We start from the raw sequence: 22,004 nt of genomic DNA on the forward strand, positions 1-22,004 counted from the left end.
CCTTTTGGTTCTAGGTACTTGGTACTATTTGGTTCCCATCCCCGTGCCACATTAGTTTAAACCCTCTCCCACAGCATTAGCAAAAGCAGCCCCAAGGACATTAGTTCCAGTCCGGCTCAGGTGTAGACCGTCCAATTTGTAATAGTCCCACCTTCCCCAGAACCGGTTCCAATGTCCCAAAAATCTGAACCCCTCCCTCCTGCACTATTTCTCAAGCCACGCATTCATCCTGGCTATTCTTTCACTTCTGCACTGACTAGCATGTGGCACTGGTAGCAATCTTGAGATTACTACCTTTGAGGTCCTACTTTTTAACTTGGCTCCTAACTCCCTAAATTCTGCTTGTAGGACCTCATCCCGTTTTCTGCCGATATCATTGGTGCCTATATGCACCATGACAACTGGCTGTTCGCCCTCCCCCTTCAGAATATTCTGCAGCCGATCGGAGACATCCCTGACCCATGCACCTGGGAGGCAACATACCATTCGGGAGTCTCGTTTTCGACCCCAGAACCGCCTATCTATGCCCCTTACAATTGAATCCCCAATGACTATCGCTCTTCCACTCTTTTTCCCGCCCTTCTGTACAGCAGAGCCAGCCACGGTGCCATGAACCTGGCTACTGCTGCCTTCCCCTGGTGAGCCATCTCCCCCAACAGTATCCAAAACGGTATACCTGTTTTGGAGGGAGATGACCGTAGGGGACACCTGCACTGCCTTCCTGCTTTTCCTTTGCTTTTTGGTCACCCATTCACTTTCTCCCTCAGCAATCCTAATCTGCGGTATGATCAACTTGCTAAACATGCTATCCATGATCCCTTCAGCATCACGTATGCTCCAATGTGAGTCCATCCGCAGCTCCAGAGCCGTCATGCGGTCTAACAAGAGCTGCAGCTGGACACACTTCCTGCACATGAAGGAGTCAGGGACATCAGCCCTATCCCTGACCTCTCACATTGAGCAAGAGGAGCACAACTCAGGTGTGAGATATCCTGACTAAAATAAATGAAGACCGCTCCCACTCGAGGTAAGCTTTTTAAAGTGGGAAAAAAAACCTTACCTTCCCGGCAGCCTCCTGGCACTCTCTCTGTCTTGCTCTCGCTCCCCTCCCAAAAATGAGTATTAGGATTTTCAATGTGGGGGAGCAGAAATCCTCATGAGTCATCTCATATATTTCTGAGAGCGAGTATTGAACTCATCTCTCAAAGTCATTTGTCCAGTCCCCTGGATTCCTACAACAACACCTTCAAAAACCACATTCTGGAAATGCTGAATTTATGAATTAAAAGTGGAAATATGCCAGAAATACTCAATAGATCTGGCAGCACCTGTAGAATCAGAATCAGTTAATGTGTCATCGAAGTATAGGAGCAGGGATAGGCCATTCAGCCTGTCAAATTTGTTTCTGGCCTGTGCCTTTCTCTCTACTTGAGGTGACGTAAAGTTTGCATCTATAAAATTGTCAGAAGGCAGGGTCTCCTTGCTGATGGTTTTACAAGTGTTTCTTCCCATTCACAATTCCTATAATGTTGAAGCTGCCCACAATGACATCTACACATACCATATAAACACAAGGCTGCAGAAAACAAACAGAAGGTAATATTTCTGCTGCAAAAAGCTGGTCAACGACCATCTCTAACAAGAAAAATCCCAGTACGTCCCTGCTGATCTTCCATGGACTAATTACCATTGAGTTCCCATCATTGATATGTGATGAGGTTAAAAGTGGACCAAACCTTATAATTAGACCATGCAGTTTATCATAATATGAAGTAACGAACTGCTGAAGACCTGAAGCAGAAACCATTCTTCAGAACAGGGCTGAGGCTGGATTCCATCTTACTGATTCCTCAAAATCTCTCCAGCATCTACAAGACTCAAATAGGATGCAGCACCTGAATATACCTCTATGTGTGGAACCGTGCATCCCTCAGGAAGCTGAGTATCTGAGACAATGCAGTCTGCTTGTCTGGCACTCAGACTTTCGACTCAACTCCTCAACACTTATTGCATTGAAGATGCAGTTTATATGAAGTAAATGTTGTGTTGCAGGAATTCACCATATTTGCTTTGAACAGCAACACTCATCCCTGAAGTCAATAATCAGCGTGATGATTAAGAAGAGCTCAGCCACAAGAATGGTAAACCACCCATGCTCCATCTTAAGTTGCAATTAATCCTGATATAACTGCTCCGTGGTCGAACCATCATCACTATAAAAATTACGGCAATGTTATAAAAGGTTCCCCTTAATTCCCATGACAGACCCTTACTGAGAGCAAAGATCGGAAGCCAACAGAGAGCCTTTCCGATTTTTTCTTGTCAATCCCAGTTTTGTAGAACATTTAAAAAAAAAGCAGACAAATTGGAGAAACGACCCTTTCCATTGCATCCTTTCACTGTGTCTGTGTTGAGTTAAATTGGCATCGTGCCCCGGTAGATGGCTAACCTGCATTATCCACATTTCAGATCAACAACTTTGGGAACTTCACAGTGAAAGCCAAAGGAAAAGGGCAAGGAACATTGAAGGTAAGTGGAGGAGCGAGTCTTACAGAGATAATAATCTTTCAGGAGACAACAGAGCTTGAGGCACTTGGCAATTTTATTCTACCAGTACATTACATGGAGTATTCCACCAGTACATTACATGGTGTATTCCACCAGTACATTATATGGAGAGGCCAAAGACTTCGGGTCTAGGCCCGAAACATCAGCTTTTGTGCTCCTGAGATGCTGCTGGGCCTGCTGTGTTCATCCAGCCTCACATTTTATTATCTTGGATTCTCCAGCATCTGCAGTTCCCATTATCCCTTCAATTTGGCCTTGACATGAAGATTCAATTACCCTCTTAATCTGCAGCTCAGATCAGAAGAAAAGTCAAAGACACTCTAATTTGAACTTCAAGTAAAATGTCTTTTATGCATTTTTCTTGTAATGCTAACATGGTGGCACATACCCTCCCCTGGTATACTGTTGGTTAATTCGTGCTGAATTGTTCAACTATGATTGGGTGCCCAGTACTTCATTCAGTTAGCTATTTTGTTGCTATGATCTGAATGGGTCCTTTTGGTATGTAGGAAACTTACATTCCATGGTTGCTTGTGACTTGGACAAACAAGGAAAGCCCCTTATAATTATTCTTAGACCTTTCTTTCTATTATTTTAGTGATTCATATATAATATGTACATAAAGTATGTGTATCTTTCTATAACACCTTGGAACCTAGATCTATGATTATCTTGAAGAATCTTAATTAAATCCTACTTGTTGTATTATAACTGATTGATTAGAAAGAAACTTAAAAGAAATAACCTGTTGGTATGAAATGTTCTTGTCTTTAGGACAGCAAAGAATGTTGCATATTCGATTTTACTGAGGAACAGACTGCCTTTGTCCTCACGTGCTGAGAGCGCATTAAACATGTGTTTCTCACACTTTATGATTTCTGTTAAACATGTATTGCGAAGTTTGGTGGGGCTGTCTTCAGCCATTTTTTCTGTATTGTCATAAGGCAGCGCTATGGGAGGGTGAGTGGAATGGGAAGGACTATGTGTGGGTGAGTAGAATGGGCAGGACTATGGGTGGGTGAGTAGAATGGGCAGGACTATGGGTGGGTGAGTGGAGTGGGCAGGACTATGGGTGGGTGAGTGGAGTGGGCAGGACTATGGGTGGGTGAGTGAGTGGGCAGGACTCTGAGCAGGTGAGTGGACTTGGCAGACAGATTGTGCGTAGGACAAGTTAAAACTGTACAGTAAAGGCAAAAACAGTGGTCATGGTCATTATGATGGAGAGGGGTGTGTTATTGGGCTGTCAGAGGGTCAGTTCAGGTGAGAAATCAGGTCAGTATTTGATTAGAGATAACAAGGTGTAGAGCTGGATGAACACAGCAGGCCAAGCAGCATCAGAGGAGCAGGAAGGCTGACGTTTCAGGCCTAGACCCTTCTTCAGAAAATTTTGGAGACATATTTATGCAGAATTCTGCGCAGCACAAATCTGTCCATTACCCCTTTGAATGAGTCACACATGTGGCTGTGTGACAATCCCACAGTATCCCGATGTGGAACACAGATACTCATTCTGATTCCCCCTGCTCCAGACGTTGGAAAATTTGACTGATTTTATTACTTTGCATGTAATGCTTTCATATATGACTACTGTTTGTGCTTTTACTGTACAGGTTTTAACTCGTTACTATGCTCGATTATCGAAGGCAGTCAAAGAATGCAAAAACTTTGATTTACGAGTTACTGTGGATGATATACCTCAAGGTGAGCTGTGTGAAGATTGCCTGTGGCTTGTCATTTCTCACAAGGAACTTACTTGGAAATACAATCAGTGAGAAGAAACATTCTAGCATCTCTTGTTCTCCAGCATGAAATGTGATGAAATATTTTTGTTTGCTCCATAACATTGGAAGTCTACTGAAGCGATAGGAAGTAGTTAATGAATTGGTAATATCATGGTTATATAATTGGATGCATAATCTTGAGGCACAGGTCGCGGGTCAATCTGGTTATTGGCTTCCCAACTCTGCTTTGAACATCTGACCCCATAAATCTGTGTCCTCTAGCCCTTGCACCATCAGTTTGTGCACACAGCTTTTCATCGGCTACTTGATTTAAATGTGCCGTTATCTTTCACATTTCACATTCAATCACTCAATGCCCATTGCTCCAAGGAGCTCTTGTGGCACAGTGGCAATGAACATCTCCCTGAACTAGGTGACCTGGGTTCAAGTCCCACCTGCTCCAGAGATGAATAATAGCATCTCTGAACAGGTTGATCAGAAAATCACTACCTTATGCTCTAGTTACTTTCATCCAAGCTTAGGGGCTAAAATCCTTTAACTCTGGAGCTATTCTTGTAAATCTCCACTGCACTTTCTTAAAGACCCCCACAACCCCTGTTTACACTTGTCTTCATTTTAATGACAAGCTGCATTCTACCATAGCACCTTTAATATTTTGTAATCTATATTAGAATGTAGAATGATGAAAGTTGTTCTTATTGAAATACGTACAAATCTTAAGGAGTTTGGCAGATTAGATGTTGGCATGAATTTACTCTGATTGGGAAGCGAAAGAACTTTTCATTTATTCTTTGATGGGATGTAAGTGTGATTAACTTGACCAGTATTTGATGCTCGTTCCTAGTTGCTTTTGAGAATGTTATGGGATCTCCAGCAGCACTTTGCAATGGTTATTTAGGGTGGCTGGGCAAGTTTATGGTCTCTCACTGGAAAGAAGAGAAGCCTTTTGCAGAAAAAGAGAATATGGAAGGGAGGAACAGACAGACAAAGGAATTCCTCAAGCCAGGGTAACCCATAAGCTCACTTCATGTAAAACTGTAAATAGTTCCTCCTTTATCTTTAATTGCCATTTCTGTTTGTAATGACCTGACCCCAGTGGAATATAGAATCCCCAAGTCACGTCTTTGGTCTGTCTGCGTGTTTAAATGTTCGTATTGCAAAGGGGATGGTGGTGAGCTGCCTGGACCTTTTGGTCATTGCACAGTGAGAAAGTGGCTTACCGGGCTTTGACTCAGTGCCCATGAAGGAACTATTATATATTTCCATGTCAAGATGATGTGTGGCTTAGAGCTAAACTTGCAATTGGTGGTGTTCTGTTGGTATAGGTCATGGGTTCCGAAGATGTTGTCGACTGAGTCTGGAGTCTTGGAACTGGCACATGTTGCTGCCATTCTGTGTTGGTAGCGGTGAAAGTGAAAGGTTAATGTGGTTGACGAGGTGCAGTTAAAGTGAACTGCCCTGACTGGAGCAATGTTCTAGGGCATTTTGGAGGTGCACTCATCCATGCAAAAGAAGTGTATTCTTTACACTCCTGGCTTGTGCCTTGTAGATGGTGGACAGACTTTGAACCAGGGTCTTGTCAACACTCTCAAGTATATGCAATTGCATAACACATTTTAAAGAGGAGCAGGCAAATTCTCCCAGTTTCCAGGTCAACATTTAACTGGAATTAATGCTTAAGGTTAGCTGACCTGGATATATATATCATTGGTATTTGTGGGGCCTTACTGAATTACCACATTACTGCAATACAACAGTCTCAAAATACTTCATTGGCTGTAAAGATTGTTTTAGGTAATGAAAAGAGCAACATAAATGCAATTTAGTTTATTCTTTTATCCACATTCAAATGTATAATTGTGAATTAAAATGTTTGTGATTGCAATAGCCATCTTTATTTTGTATTGGTACAGCGAATCGACCCCAAGATGCTCTGAGTTCTCTGGCAATAAATATCTATGCACGGTAAGAAATATAGATTTCAAGAATTTTGATTATGTTTGATCCCTCATACTAGCAAGGAAATTGGTTGGGCAGATTTCTGAGATGGAAAATAACTGATGCACTTATTTGAAGCATTGTATTAACATTGGTTCAGTTTTCTTGTGTTGTTCTTGTATTTCAATCAAATTATTCCTTATAAAATCAACAATCAGTCTTTGAACATGAAGTTAAAGAATGTCTCATTGAGATCAAACTCTCTGATCCTGCGCTATCACTAATGATGAAACAATCCACTGAGCTAGCTCTGCTTGTTTCCTTCCTTGTTGCTCATCAAAGCAAACTTTCCATTGGCCACACTCTGAACTTTCTCTGGTTTCTCTTTGCCCTCCATTCATTGATGATTCAAGTATAACTTGTCCATTAGATCCACCTTCTGTGCCCATTACTTATTCTCATTTATCTTAGACCAGAAGAACTCAGAGTAGGAGTAGGCCATTCAGGTCCTTGAGTCTGCTCTGCCATTCAACAGGATCATAGTTAATCACATCTTAGCATCAACTCCACTTTTCTGCCTTCTCCCTATCACCTTTTAACCTGTTACTAACTGAAAATCGATCTATCTGTTCCATGAATTTATTCAGTATTCCCGCATCTACCACACTCAGGTAGTGAATTCCACAGATATACAACCCTTTGAGAGAAGTATTTCCTCCTTATCTCTGTTTTAAGTCTGCTACTCTTTACCCTAATGCTATGACCTCTATTTTAGACATGACAAAACACCCTTTCTATGCTGACTGACCATACATGCTGCATTCCTTGTTCCAATGTTAACTGACATTGTCAATGGCTACCTGTCTGGTTTATCATCGCCTTCTTTGAAGCAATTACCAATGATCATTGCAGTTACTCTGAAATTTTAACTCACATTAAGTGTAACTCCATGCTCGAACTTGAAGTCCAAGGTACCAACTCCAACCACAACACTGACAAGACTAAGTAAAGTCACAGCTGGCATCCTTAGCTCTCACCTCTATCTGCTTTTCAAAACAAGAGTTGGCCACTCTCTAGCACCCTTGAATCTGTTTAGCATACACCTATGGTGCAGTTAGAGAGGGAATTCTGGGAGTTTGACTTGTAGGCAACAAAGGAATGGCATTATTGTTCTAAGCCAAGATTGAATGTACTCAGAGAGGAACCTGCAGCTAATGATACCCCCATGCTACTGCTAGTCTTTCTGTTTGAGGTGGTGGAGGCCTGAGTTTGGTGTGGCCTAGGTGACATACTCTCCATGCATCTAGCAGATAGCATATTTGATGGAGTTGGGGAATGCTCAGAGTGGCAGCTACAATGCCAGTAAGAGAGGCCACCTTGTCTTCGATATTGTCAAAATTCTTTGCACTGTGACCCTCGATGCAAGTGGAGTGCAATCTATCACACTCCTGAGTTGTGCCTGTCTCATATCAGGGGGAGTGATGCTGTCTGCCTTTATCCCTCTAAATTCAAATTTTTACTCGCTAGTTTCTTCATCTCTCAGTAGAAGTTATTTTATTCCAGCAGTTTGTGAACGGAAATGTAAATATAAGTTTATGGAAAAATACAACTTCAAGACATTCAGGTGATACTGTCAACCAAGAGGAGACTTTTTAAGACCATAACACACAGAAGCAAAAGTGGGCCATTCAGTCCATTAAGTCTGCTTTACCATTCAATGAGATCATGGCTGATCTAATAATCTTCAACTCCACTTCCCTGTTTTTTACCCATGACCATTGATTCCTTTCCTGATCTAAATTCTGTCCCAGCCTTCAGTGTAATGAATGACCCAACTTCGACAGCACATGGGAAAAAATTCCACAGATTCAGTCCCCCGAGAGAAGAAATTCCTCCTCATTTCTGTCCGCGAGAAATGTGTGCCCCTTTATCCTGAGATGATGCCCCCTGGTTCTAGGCTCTCCCACATAGTCAAACATCCCCTCACATCCACCCTGTCAAGCCCCTAAGTATTTTGCATGTTTCAGTAAGATCTCCTCACGCTCTTCCAAATTCCAATGAGTACAAGCCCAACATACTCAACCTCTCCTTGTAAAACAATCCCTCCATACTGGAAATCAGCTAAGTGAATCTTCTCTGGACTGCTAGTATATCTTTCCTTAGCTGAGGATGCAAAAACTGTTCACAGTATTCTAGCTGTGGACAAATTCTTTGTACAGTTTCAACTAAATCTTCCTATGTTTATACTCTATCCCCTTTGAAATAAAGGCCAACATTCCATTTACCTTCCAAATTACCTGCTGAACTTGGATGCTAGCTTTAAGATTCAAAGATTTTGATCTAAAATCCGCAATTTCTCTTGATAAAAGCTGATGATTGTAGAGTTGTTTTTCACCAACTTTGGCAGTAAAATTGTAACGCTTTGCACTTTAAAGATATCTCGGTGACTCAGATTCTTCAATGGCCATTTTAGACATTTCCATGCTGACAGGATTTTCTCCAGATTTGGAAGATCTTAATTTGGTAAGACATCATTATTATTTGTTAGGAAAAGCTAATAAGGTGGCCTCGGGGTGGAAGTGCATAGTTCCTTGAAAGTGGTAGACAGAGTGGATGGTGAAGAAGGCATTTGGCATGCTTGCCTTCAGTGGTCAATGCATTGAGTAAAGGAGTTGGGATATCTTGTTAAGGCTGTATGGGACATTGTTTAGAACAACTTTTAGAAAATTGTGTTCATTTCTGTTCCCCCTGCAATTGGAAAGAAGTTGTTAAATTTGAGAGGGTTCAGAAAAGATTTACAAGGATGTTGCCAGGGTTGGAGGGTTTGAGCTACAGGGAGAGACTGAATAGGCTGGGGCTACTTTCCCTGGAGCGTCAGAGGCTGAGGGGGTGGACCTTATTGAGGTTTATAAAACCGTGAGGGACATAGATAGGGTAAGCAACCAAAAGTGTTTATCCCAGGGGAGGATAGTCCAAAACTCAAGGGCATAGATTTGAGGTGATAGGAGTAAGATTGGAAAGGAATCCGAAGGGCAACATTTTCACACAGAGGATGGTGTGTGTATGGAACGAGCTGCCTGAGGAAGTGGTGCAAGCTGGTACAATTACAACATTTAAAAGGATCTAGATGGGTACATGAACAGGGTGGGTTTAGGAGGACATGGGCCAAATGCTGACAAATGGGACTGGGTCAGGTTATGATATCTGGTCAGCATGGATGAGTGGGACTGATGGGCCTGTTTCTGTGTCGTATAACTCCCTGATTCTGCTTATGCCACAAGCAAGACCACGTCAAAAGATAAAATTAAAGGTGCTACTTCCCAAATTAGGAGGTTTCGTTACTCCTTTAATAGTGGCCCTCATTAATGGCACAACTGTTCTAGTTGTGATAGTTGTAATCTAGTCGATCTAGTAGCCATGACTGAGTGTCCAGCAGAATTATATCGAACCATTAGATCTTACCTACCGGCTGGAGACCTACAGCTTCTGTTACTTAGGTCAATGGGATCTGGCCTGGAATCTAGGACCCTGAATGTGAAGCCCTGCCACTGGCCAGTCAGTATGAGGCTGTCCACTCTATTTCATGAGCAAACTTAGGATTCAGAGGCTGCTCCGAGTTTGGCAGCCACCTGGGGCATCAGCTTGATGAGATCGCATAGGCAGCTGTGAGCAATGTTGGAAGGCAGTTTGCAGCAGAGGGCTGCGAGTGGTTTGGTGGTACAGTCAACAGCAAGGTCTGGGGCTAGGGGAATTGTGGGGTGGTGGGGTGGGGGAGGGCGCGTTGCGAGTGTTGATCGCTGTCACCAAGTCTCACCTGCTGGCTTCCTCAATCAGACACGGAATGTCTTTAAACCAGGCACCTCCTGAGAGACTACGAACAAATGTGCCAGGATTTTTTCATTGTTCTTCCCACATAATGAGTCTTCTGTCTGCTGCTTGGTCGGTGGCAGTGTCAAACCTGCTTACAATATTGATCCCTTTACTTGAGGAAGGATACAGTTTCATTGGAGGCAATCAGAGAAGGTTCACTATATTGATTGAAAAGATGAGGGGCTTGTTTCATGAGCAGTAGTTAGGCCAATACTTTGATAGAGTTCAGAAGAATGAGCAGAGATCCAATTGAGGATAATAAAATGTGAGGCTGGATGAACATAGCAGGCCCAGCAGCATCTCAGGAGCACAAAAGCTGACGTTTCGGGCCTAGACCCTTCATCAGAGAGGGGGATGGGGTGAGGGTTCTGGAATAAATAGGGAGAGAGGGGGAGACGGACCGAAGATGGAGAGAAAAGAAGATAGGTGGAGAGGAGAGTATAGGTGGGGAGGTAGGGAGGGGATAGGTCAGTCCAGGGAAGACGGACAGGTCAAGGAGGTGGGATGAGGTTAGTAGGTAGGAGATGGAGGTGCGGCTTGGAGTGGGAGGAAGGGATGGGTGAGAGGAAGAACAGGTTAGGGAGGCAGAGACAGGTTGGACTGGTTTTGGGATGCAGTGGGTGGAGGGGAAGAGCTGGGCTGGTTGTGCGGTGCAGTGGGGGGAGGGGACGAACTGGGTTGGTTTTGGGATGCGGTGGGGGAAGGGGAGATTTTGAAGCTGGTGAAGTCCACATTGATACCATTAGGCTGCAGGGTTCCCAAGCGGAATATGAGTTGCTGTTCCTGCAACCTTCGGGTGGCATCATTGTGGCACTGCAGGAGGCCCATGATGGACATGTCATCTAAAGAATGGGAGGGGGAGTGGAAATGGTTTGCGACTGGGAGGTGCAGTTGTTTATTGCGAACCGAGCGGAGGTATTCTGCAAAGCGGTCCCCAAGCCTCCGCTTGGTTTCCCCAATGTAGAGGAAGCCACACCGGGTACAGTGGATGCAGTATACCAGATTGGCAGATGTGCAGGTGAACCTCTGCTTAATATGGAAAGTCATCTTCGGGCTTGGGATAGGGGTGAGGGAGGAGGCGTGGGGGCAAGTGTAGCATTTCCTGTGGTTGCAGGGGAAGGTGCCGGGTGTAGTGGGGTTGGAGGGCAGTGTGGAGCGAACAAGGGAGTCACGGAGAGAGTGGTCTCTCCAGAAAGCAGACAAGGGTGGGGATGGAAAAATGTCTTGGGTGGTGGGGTCGGATTGTAGATGGATGTAGATGGGATCCCAGATGTCCAAGTTCTTCAAGGACCGCAACCTTCCCCCCTCAGTGGTCGAGAACGCCCTTGACCGCGTCTCCCGTATTTCCCGCAACACATCCCTCACACCCCGCCCCCGCCACAACCGCCCAAACAGGATCCCCCTCGTTCTCACACACCACCCCACCAACCTCCGGATACAACGCATCATCCTCCGACACTTCTGCCATCTACAATCCGACCCCACCACCCAAAACATTTTTCCATCCCCACCCTTGTCTGCTTTCTGGAGAGACCACTCTCTCCGTGACTCCCTTGTTCGCTCCACACTGCCCTCCAACCCCACCACACCCGGCACCTTCCCCTGCAACCGCAGGAAATGCTACACTTACCCCCACGCCTCCTCCCTCACCCCTATCCCAAGCCCGAAGATGACTTTCCATATTAAGCAGAGGTTCACCTGCACATCTGCCAATGTGGTATACTGCATCCACTGTACCCGGTGTGGCTTTCTCTACATCGGGGAAATCAAGCGGAGGCTTGGGGACTGCTTTGCAGAACACCTTCACTCGGTTCGCAATAAACAACTGCACCTCCCAGTTGCAAACCATTTCCACTCCCCCTCCCATTCTTTAGATGATATGTCCATCACGGGCCTCCTGCAGTGCCACAATGATGCCACCCGAAGGTTGCAGGAACAGCAACTCATATTCCGCTTGGGAACCCTGCAGGCCCGAAACGTCAGCTTTTGTGCTCCTGAGATGCTGCTGGGCCTGCTATGTTCATCCAGCCTCACACTTTATTATCTTGGATTCTCCAGCATCTGCAGTTCCCATTATCTGAGATCTAATTGAGGTATGTAAGATGTTAAAGGAGATTGACTTAGTAGACATGGAGAGGATTTTTTTTCTTTATTCATTCATGGGATGAGGATGTCTCTGGTTAGGCCAGTATTCATTGCCCATCCACAATTACCCAAAAGACAGTTAAACTTCATCCACTTTGAACATAGAACATTACAGCGCAGTACGTGCCCTTCGGCCCTCAATGTTGCACTGTGAAACCAAACTGAAGCCCGTCTCACCTACACTATTCCATTCTCATCCATATGTTTATCCAATGACCATTTAAATGCCCTTAAAGTTGGTGAGTCTACTACTGTTGCAGTCAGGGCATTCCATTCCCTTACTACTCTCTGGTAAAGAACCTACCTCTGACATCTGTCCTGTATCTATCACCCCTCAATTTAAATTTGCTATGTGTTTGGAGTCACATGTAGTCTAGACCAGGTAAGGATGGAAGTTTCCTTCCCTAAAGGATATGAATGAACCAGATGGGTTACATTTGTGAAATGGGATGGTGACTATTGAATGGTGGAGCAGGATTGAGGGGATGAATCGCCTACTCTTGCTCCTAGTTCTTATATGTTTAAGTACCAGCAGTGGCTGGATGAGGTCTTGACTGAGCTGGAAGGTTCTATACTGGCTCTCATCTATGATTGTTCTGCTCATTTAAATGCCCCCATCCCCAAATGCTGCCAATGCACCGTGGGAAGGGTACAGGATTTCACCTGCGATTGCAGATTGACAGAGATGAGGAATAAATATTGCAGAATCTTATCTTTGGTAAAATGTTGAGTAAAATGGGAAAAAGGGAGGATGATCCTAGTAATAACAGATGAGATCAAGGCAGAGGTGAGGTCTAAGCTTACAAATTTGGGATCTCAATCAGCTTGGGCAGAATGAAGAGATGAGAACATGGGACAAAGGTCATGGGGAGTAACTAAGGCATTCTAGAGGGCTTTTGGTGATTATTAAATGATAAATGATGGGCAGGGCTATGGCAGGCGAATGGTACTTGGGCATGACAACCATTTGGAGAGCCAGTGCAAATACATAGGGCTGAATGGGCCCTTTCTGTGCCATAACATCTCTGTGATTTTCGATTGAATGAAGTTGGGGTGTGGATTCACTCACAATAACCAATGCATGACTGTAAAAATATTTTAATTTATGATTGAACTTTGGTTGACTATTCCTTAGACATGAATTTTTAAGAACTCTCTCAAGGTAGAAACACCCTTCCACGTTATATATTAAAATAGAACAGTATTACAGCAGCTCCTGTATTTCTTGAATATTTGATTCTCGATCTGTATACTTCAAATTATAGCATATATTCTTTTCTAGTATTAAAATCTGTATAGAAATGTTATTTACAAGGATAAGTAAGTGTTGAAAGTGCAGCAAGCAATTTTCTACCTACTGTCCAATGTCTTGAATTAGCCATGGTCATTTCAATCTTAGTTGAATTTGTGCAATTTGAAAAAAGATTTTTGACCTTCAACTAAATATGCCCTTTCTCCTCCTGGTGAAAGGCTATGTTAGAAGCAACGTTCGTGGGGCATGAATTTGAATTAAACATGAAAGAGTCAACAATTGTAGATATTTTAGATGATATTTTCTCAGCTGCCCTCACAGGTAGCTCTCCTTCATGTTCACTCCATATAACTGCTCTTCCTCTTCTCACTAGCCCTCCTACTCACTCATGTTAGGCTCTCTTCGGATGCCAGATGATGTTGCTCCTATCATCCCCCTTCGTGCCTGTAGATCAATCTAAAGTTCCTTTCAGTCATTCTCAATATCTGGACCACTATCAACTCATGTTACACAGTCAGAATTCTATCTGTCAGAGATTGTAGTGTAGTGATGCAAGCTCATTAATTCAGAGATTGTTGCTCACGCTTGGAGAGCACAGGTTCAATTTAAAAACAATTACTAAATCTTGAATAGAAACATAGTACTGATTACCATGAAGCTGTCATTTGATTGTGAGGAAGGGAATCTGCTGTCCTGACACAGTCTGGCCTGCAAATGACTTCAGGCTCTCAGATACATTGTTGACTCTAACTCTCTAACCCCCTGAAATTCCTGAGCAATTCCACTTAATTCAAGGATTATTAGGGATAGATGACACATGCCAGGCCAGTCAGCAACAGCTATGAAAGAGTAACAAAACAAATGGCCAGGGATCGATCTGAGGCTTTTGGATATAGTATTGGATTTCTGTGCATGTCTTACATCTCCCTGACCATACTGTATGAAGTTATTCAATCTTATTTGTGCATGTATTCACAAATCATAATGTATTGACATTTGGCCTGTTTATTTCCAGCTACAGAATGGAGTAGACAGATATATCTCAAGATATGAGCTGGACAAGTCGTTAACAATGCATGGATCTCTGATCATTTATCTGAACTCGGTAAGAGGCCATTTGTACTTTGACAGTTCTGACAATGAAGGAGGATCGCTTCAATGAGTCCTAAAAGACTTTGCAATCATATTGGTAGTTCTGAAGAATCAGAGGCTGTTGCTGCGCTGGGACGGTATTGGCAGCAAGCTGTAACCCTTGTTTTCATCCAGTCGGGAAGCTTAGAAAATGGCCCCGATCTTAACCATGCTCCTCATTTTATTTTTCCAACTTGGGTATATCAGCCAATGGACCATTTATTTTGGACTGTGATGAGAAACATAATTTTTAATATCAGTAATGTGTAAATATTGTTAATTCCTTCAGAGCTATTTGATGCAAATAGTTTCATTATTTACCAATAGGGTGCTTTAGATGCCCATTTCAAATAGATCCCTGAACAACCTTTGTAGATTTGGAGCAGACCTCTGCTCCAAAAACTAAGAAATCATTGAGGTTACCTCGGAGCACAGCGGGATCTTGTTCAGATGGGCTGAGGAGTGACAGATAGAGTTTAATTTGGATAAATGTGAAGTGCTACATTTTGGAAAGGCAAATCAAGGCAGGACTTATATACTTAATGGTAAGTTTCTGGAGGCTCATAGTTCCTTGAAAGTGAACTTGCAGGTAGACATATTATTGAAGAAGGTGTTTGGTATCATAGAATTTCCAAAGTGTGGATGCAGGCAGTTCGGCTCATCAAGTCTACATGGACCTTCTGAAGATCATACCACACAGACTCACTGACCCCAACCTTGTCCCTGTAACCCTACATCTCCAGCAGCTAACCCACCTAGCCTGCATGTCCCAGGACACTATGAGCAGTTTAGCATGGCTAATCCACCCTAACCTGCACATCTTTGGACTGTGGGAGGAAATCCACACAGACACAAGGAGAATGTGCAAACTCCGCACAGACAGTTATCTGAAGGTGGAATAGAACTTTGGTTTCTGGAGCTGAGAGGCAGCAGTGCTAACCACTGAGCCACCGTGCTGCCCTGTGCTTACCCTTATTGTTCAGAGCATTGAGTATAGGAGTTGGAAGGTTATGTTGCAGCTGTACAGAACATTGGTTAAACCACTTCTGGAATACTGCATTCATTTCCGGCATCCTTGCTGTAGGAAGGATGTTATGAAACTTGAAAGGGTTCAGAAAAGATTTACAAGAATATTGCCAGGGTTGGAAGGTTTGAGCTAAAGGGAGAGGTTGGATAACCTGGGGCTATTTACCCTGGAGTGTAGGAGGCTGAGGGGTGACCTTATAGAGGTTTATAAAATCATGATGGAGCAAGGATAGGGTGAGTAGCTACGGTCTTTTTCTCAAGGTAGGAGAGTCCAAAATTAAAAGGCATAGGTTTAAGGGTGAGCGGGGAAAAATTTAAAGGAACCTGAGGGGCAACTTTTTCACACAGAGGGTGGTCCCTGTTTGGAATGAATGGCCACAGCAAGTGATAGAGGCTGGTACAATTACAAAATTTAAAAGACATCTGTATGGGTTTAAGAATAAGGAGCGTTTAGAAGAATATGGGCCAAATGCTGGCAAATGGGACTAGATTAATTTACGATGTCTGGTCAGCATGGACGAGTGGGACCAAAGGGTTTATTTCCATACCGGATATCTCTGTGACTCAGTGACCATATTTCCCTTTTGCATCTCCCTGAGAAGGAATGTTTGCCTTGCCAAATTGTGAGTGTGTAGTCATCAGATGTGAGTCAAGGTTATTGAGTAAGGTTAGGGTAAAATCAACATGGTCCTACCAGACCATATGACTGCACTGTCATTCGAGAGAGATGACTGGCAATAGTTTAACATGAAGGGTTACCAGTCCTCAGACCAGGGGAATGATTGAGAAGGTGAATCCTTCATGTTAACTCTGGCCAATGTGGGAACTGAATCCTTGCTGCTGGCATCATTTTGCATAACAAACTAGTCAACTGAGCTAACAGCGCTGCTTATTAAATCATCAACTGCATCAATGTCTGTTCAATTCAAACCCAAGCTCAAAGCAAAAATGTTGAGTGCTCTAACACCTAATGCATTAACTGATTGGATTTTAATTTCTTTTTGGTTTCGGAAGTACTCTGATCAAATTGGAATTTTTATTTCGGACTAAGTTAAAAATTAGGGTTTTAATGGTGTTGCACCTTTCAATCACATCTCCAAAAGTTAACGTATCGTTTATCTTTTCCACTTCTGAAACAATGCCTTGTCGATGATTTTCAGGTGAATTATACCCAGTATTGCTGCACTATTTCCTTTATTTCACATGATTAATCCTTTAGGCTGATATTTAATTGATCAAATGTGTTCTGATACCCTCTCTTAAATTATAATAGGTTTCAAATACAGAAGACACTCAGGTGGGATTCAAAGTACATCAGTTCTACAAAGTTGGACTTATTCAGCCAGCTTCTGTCGAGGTTTATGAATATTACAATAAAGGTAGGTACATGTTGGACTGATTTTTCGTGGGTGGAACCTCAGATGATAGTTAGACAAGTGTGAAGTACTTGGAAACCATAGAAGAAGGGTCTCTTGCCATAAGGTCCACTAGGTTTTGTCATCCTATCTTACCATTAATTACCTATCTGCCCCTATAGCATCCATCATGTGCAATCTCTGCCAAATCTTGCCAGAGCTTCAAGGGGTAAATATCACCATCAATCTGTCCTGGTCCATCCATGTTCATGCTACGGCCAAGAAAGCACATCAATGCCTCTGCTCCCTCAGAAGGCTAAGGATATTCAGCATGCCCCACAATGTCTATAGATGCATCAAAGAAAGCATTCTATCAGGATGCATCACAGCTTGGTGTGGCAACAGCTCTGCCCAAGACTGCAAGAAAGTACAGAGGGATGGGAGTGTAGCCCGGGCCATCGTGAAAACCAGTCTTCCTTCCACTGACTCTGTCAATACTTCCCACTGCCTCGGGGAAGTAGCCAAAATAATCAAAAACTCCTCCCACCCTGGTTAAACTCCCTTTGGCCTTCATCTATCGAGCAGAAGATACAAAAGTTTGAAAACATGTACCAACAGATTTAAGAACAGCTTCTTCCTCGCTGTTATCAGATTTACCTCCTGTATAGTAGAGTTGATCTTTCTCTGCAGCTATAAACACTATGTTCTATAATCTGGTCTTTTACCATGATATATATATTATTTCATAGAATCCCTACAGCGTGGACACAGGCTTTTTGGCCTACAAGCCCATTACTGATCCTCAGACTATCCTACCCAGACCCATCCCCCCCATAACCCAACTAGTCTACACATCCCTGAACACTCTGGGCAATTTAGCACAGCCAATCCACACTAACCTGTACATCTTTGGACTGTGGGAGCACTCAGAAGAAACCCACACAGACACGGGGAGAATGTACAAACACCACATAGACAGTCGCCCGAGGGTGGAATCGAACCCGGGCCCCTGGCACTGTGAGGCAGCAACCACGCAAAGCAATACTTTTCAATGTGCCTCAGTGCATGTGACAATTATAAATCAAATCAAATCATAAAATGCTGCTCCCCAGACAACTCGACACACAGTGAATATCTGATAAAACACTGGCATCCTTTGCATCCACCTACCAGTGTAGTGTTGCCCTCATTGACATCACAACACAGCAACTACAAATTGCAATGCCCATGGCGTTGAGCTGGCATGGCTGACACTCCCTGGCACATCCAACCCCATTCTCTCACCCCGGTCACCAAACATTGTACCTGTCCTTGGCTATATCCTGTCTGAACACCCTGTGTCAGCATTAACCTGCCCCCTCCCCCGACTCCCAGGGCCAGCTGGAGACCTGCAGCGTGTCAACGTCCGATAGGGTACCATCACATACAAGCAAGCTATCAGATAATTTTATTTACAGAGAGAAAAGGGAACAGAAATTAAACAAATGATCTTGGCCCTCAATGACAGATTTGGTTATCATGCTCGAAACGATTGCAGTTGTTTTCTGTTGGAAGTAAATGCCACTGAGGCCCTGCCAGCCTTGCGTGGGGGTCCATCCCATGTGAGCTCTGTCGTGGATGAATGACAGCTTCCTGCTCACTGTCCTCCTCAGCTGCCTCCACCTGTTTTCCCCATTTCCTCTACATCCATCACTCTCTGGTCCACTTGTACAGATAACACAGCACAGCAGAATGATGACCAGACAGTGCTATAGGGCCCCCACACTCCCTCCCCCAAGCAGCGAGGCCATACCTTCAGCAGTTCCATTGTCTGCTCCACCAGGACCCTGCTTGAGGCACAGGAAGCATTGTAACTGTGTTCCACATCAGTTACAGGTTGCACAGTCATGTCATGATGGATGCCTTGTTACCACACAGCCTGCTATTACACAGCCCCTGTTGTTAGTCACTAACAGTCCCCATTAACAACTATTCACCCTCCCAGCCTGATCATTATCAAATCTTTTGTCTGTCCAACTGTTCTTCTCGCTCTTTAGGCTCCATCCTATCATTTACTCCCTGATCCACCCCTTCCTTATTTTCTGCATATAAACTGACATTTTCCCAGCCACCATCAGTTCTGAGGAAGGGATCCAAAACATTACCTCTGACCTTTTCTTCACAGACGCTGCCAGGCCTGCTGAGCTTTTCCAGCAACTTCTGTTCTTGATGCCTGTAGCCCTTGTGCTCCCAGTAACCCACCTTTTACACTCAAACACAGCAGGTAGATGGGAGTAACACAGTGTGGAGCTGGAGGCACACAGCAGGCCGGGCAGCATCAGAGGAGCAGGAAAGCTGCCGTTTCGGGTCGGGATCCTTCTTCAAATGAGAGCACTCCAGGATGTAGGAGTAGTGGCAGCTGCCATGGTAGTGGGCACACAACTCCAGCATCTCTCTACAGAATGGCAGCTTCATGTTTTTGTTGCTACAATGAGATGGCAGCCAGTAAATGAGGACCCTGAGCTTTCAACCCATCAAACTGTCACTTACTCCAACTCCTGTGGCAATGTCCTGGCCACTTTTGAGACGAAATGGCATCCAGTGAAGGAAAGGTTCTGGCTGGCAAAGGCTGACAATACTGTCAGCACTGGGCTCCACTTGGTTACCAGGTACCCTCAGCTTCCATGCCCATGACCATCTTACACTGCCCGGGCAGCCCATTCCCACCAGTCTCCCCCACTGTGTGGGAATGCACTGCACTGAACCTTCAGCCTTGAATCATGTGGCATTAAACCTTAACAATGCCCACCCTGCTCCTAGGTACTCGGCCTTGTGGTGATGGTCACAGTCAATAATCCCTGTCCCCACCCACGCTGAGCAGACACTGACTTTGACAAAGCTCTGTCTATTGATTGAAGCAAAGGCCAGGTGAATCCTATTGACTATGAGATCCTTGACTGAGGCTGTTAACATAGGGAGCCAATCAGGGAGCCCTGGCTGACAGATGTAACAAAAGATTCAGAGTCCCCTCCTTCTAGGGACTGGCTCAGAGTCCATGCACTGTGCTCATGCAAATAAAGGGTGATTTGGTGATGGGATACTGTGCCTCTGGGCGGTTAATTCAGTGGCAATGAGAGTGGAACAGAACACTCCCAGAGAAAATTTGGTCGCTACTGTCATCTTTGAGTCGGGGTAAGGATTTCGGGCATCATGCCTTCATTTGGGAAGCTTGACCTGTTTGATCCTGCCATCAACAACTGGGCCCAGTACGCGGAAAGAATGTGTTATTTTTTCTGGGCAAACTATATCAGGGTGACATTAGAACAGATGAAAAGCAATGAGTAAACTTACTGACTGCTTGCGGAACTGCAGCATTTTCAGTAATTAGGAGCCTAACTTTCCCTGAAGCTCCAGATACTAAAACCTTTCAAGAGCTAACAAATTTAGTGAAGGAATATTATAATTCCAAGTCTCCTCTAGTTCTGAGATGCTATTGGTTTGACTCATCAGTTTGAAAACAGTGGGAACCTATATCATGATTTTTGACGAGGCTAAGATGATGGGCAGAGGCATGTGATTTTGGATTAACCCTTAATGAGGTGCTGAGAGACCGTTTGGTATGTGGGATTAATGATGTAACCATGCAGAACCACCTACTGGCTAAAGCCTGACTAGACTTCAAACAGGCACTGCAGCTAGCTTTATCTTGAGAAAATGTGACAAGAGGAGCATGGGTGCTATAGGGCATCCCAATGGAAGTGGATTCCCTCACCTGTCTGACTGAGCTTGGGGAGTACAACTTGAGTGTCGGCAATCGTAGGGCCTCTCCCACTGAACAGAGACACTCTAGGACGGCCCATAGCAAAACCCCAAAACAAAGCCGAGCCTCAGCCAAACAGCGGAAATGTTCTTCAGGGCCTGACACAGTGGCCTTTTCCAGCAGACCATGGAGAAGATCCTACAAGGTCTACCCCAGGTTTATTTAGATGACAGGCTAATAACTGGGAAGACCAATATCGAGCACTTGGAGAACTTGAACATCGTGCTTAAACAGTTGGTTGTAGAAGGGAGAAATGCACCCAAGTGAACTACTTCAGCTACAGAGTCGACAAGAGCAGGTGACACCCATTGGGAGATAAAGTAAGGGAGATTAAATGTGACCAACTCCCGGATGTAATAGAGCTCAGGACTTTGCTTGGACAAATTATTATGGAAAATACAACTGAAACCTGGCCCCCATTCTGGCACCTTACACCTGCTACTGAAAACTGTTCAGCCTTGGAAATGGGCACACAGACAAGAAGTAGCCTTTAGGGAAGTGAAAGATGGGCTATCATCATCAAAGGCGTTGGCCCACTACAATCCCAAGCGTGAGGTGGTGCTGACATGCGATGCCTCCCTGTGCGGTATCGGGGGGAATGTCGGCTCACCGGTGATCCAACAGAAGGGAACTCCTGATATCATGAGCTTCCTGGATTTTGGCTGATGTCAAATGCAGATATGCCCAGATTGAGAAGGAAGGTCTGGCGATCATCTTTGGTGTGAGAAAGTTCCATCAATACCTTTACAATCTTCCTGGTCATTGTAGACACCCGCTCAAAGTGATTAGACAGGCATAACATTCAACTAACTCAGGGATGACGATTGAAAAGCTGCGAACATCATTTGCAATACATGGTCTCCCAAAAGTACTGGCCACTGACAATGAGACGTCATTTACCAGCAGGGAATTCGAGTATTTCCGAAAGTCAAAAGGCATTCGACACAAAAGGACAGCTCCATACCATCCATCATCCAATGGTCTACCAGAAAGAGGTCCAAATATTGAAGTCAGGCTTAAAGAAGCAAGCTACAGTGTCACTTAATACCAAATTGTCCTGGTTCCTGTTCAATTATAGCGCCACCCCTCACGCAACAACAGGGATAGTTTCAGCAGTTGCTGATGAAGCAAAGACTCTGCACCCAGTTAAACCTGATACTTCCAGACCTGGGGCTGGG

The 22,004-nt window shown here is 44.3% G+C and overlaps 1 protein-coding gene across 1 annotated transcript in view; it reads left to right on the plus strand.

The window, feature by feature from the left end:
- Positions 1-22,004, plus strand: part of LOC125447414 (complement C3-like) — a 110,265-nt gene that overhangs the window by 76,564 nt on the left and 11,697 nt on the right. The window contains exons 31-36 of the mRNA XM_059639862.1: positions 2,470-2,529; positions 4,179-4,269; positions 6,224-6,275; positions 8,684-8,771; positions 14,531-14,620; positions 16,946-17,051. Of these exons, the coding sequence (XP_059495845.1) occupies positions 2,470-2,529; positions 4,179-4,269; positions 6,224-6,275; positions 8,684-8,771; positions 14,531-14,620; positions 16,946-17,051 (487 nt within the window). The remainder of the gene's footprint in view (positions 1-2,469; positions 2,530-4,178; positions 4,270-6,223; positions 6,276-8,683; positions 8,772-14,530; positions 14,621-16,945; positions 17,052-22,004) is intronic.

Source organism: Stegostoma tigrinum, chromosome 35, assembly GCF_030684315.1.
Source record: "Stegostoma tigrinum isolate sSteTig4 chromosome 35, sSteTig4.hap1, whole genome shotgun sequence".
Taxonomy (NCBI): domain Eukaryota; kingdom Metazoa; phylum Chordata; class Chondrichthyes; order Orectolobiformes; family Stegostomatidae; genus Stegostoma; species Stegostoma tigrinum.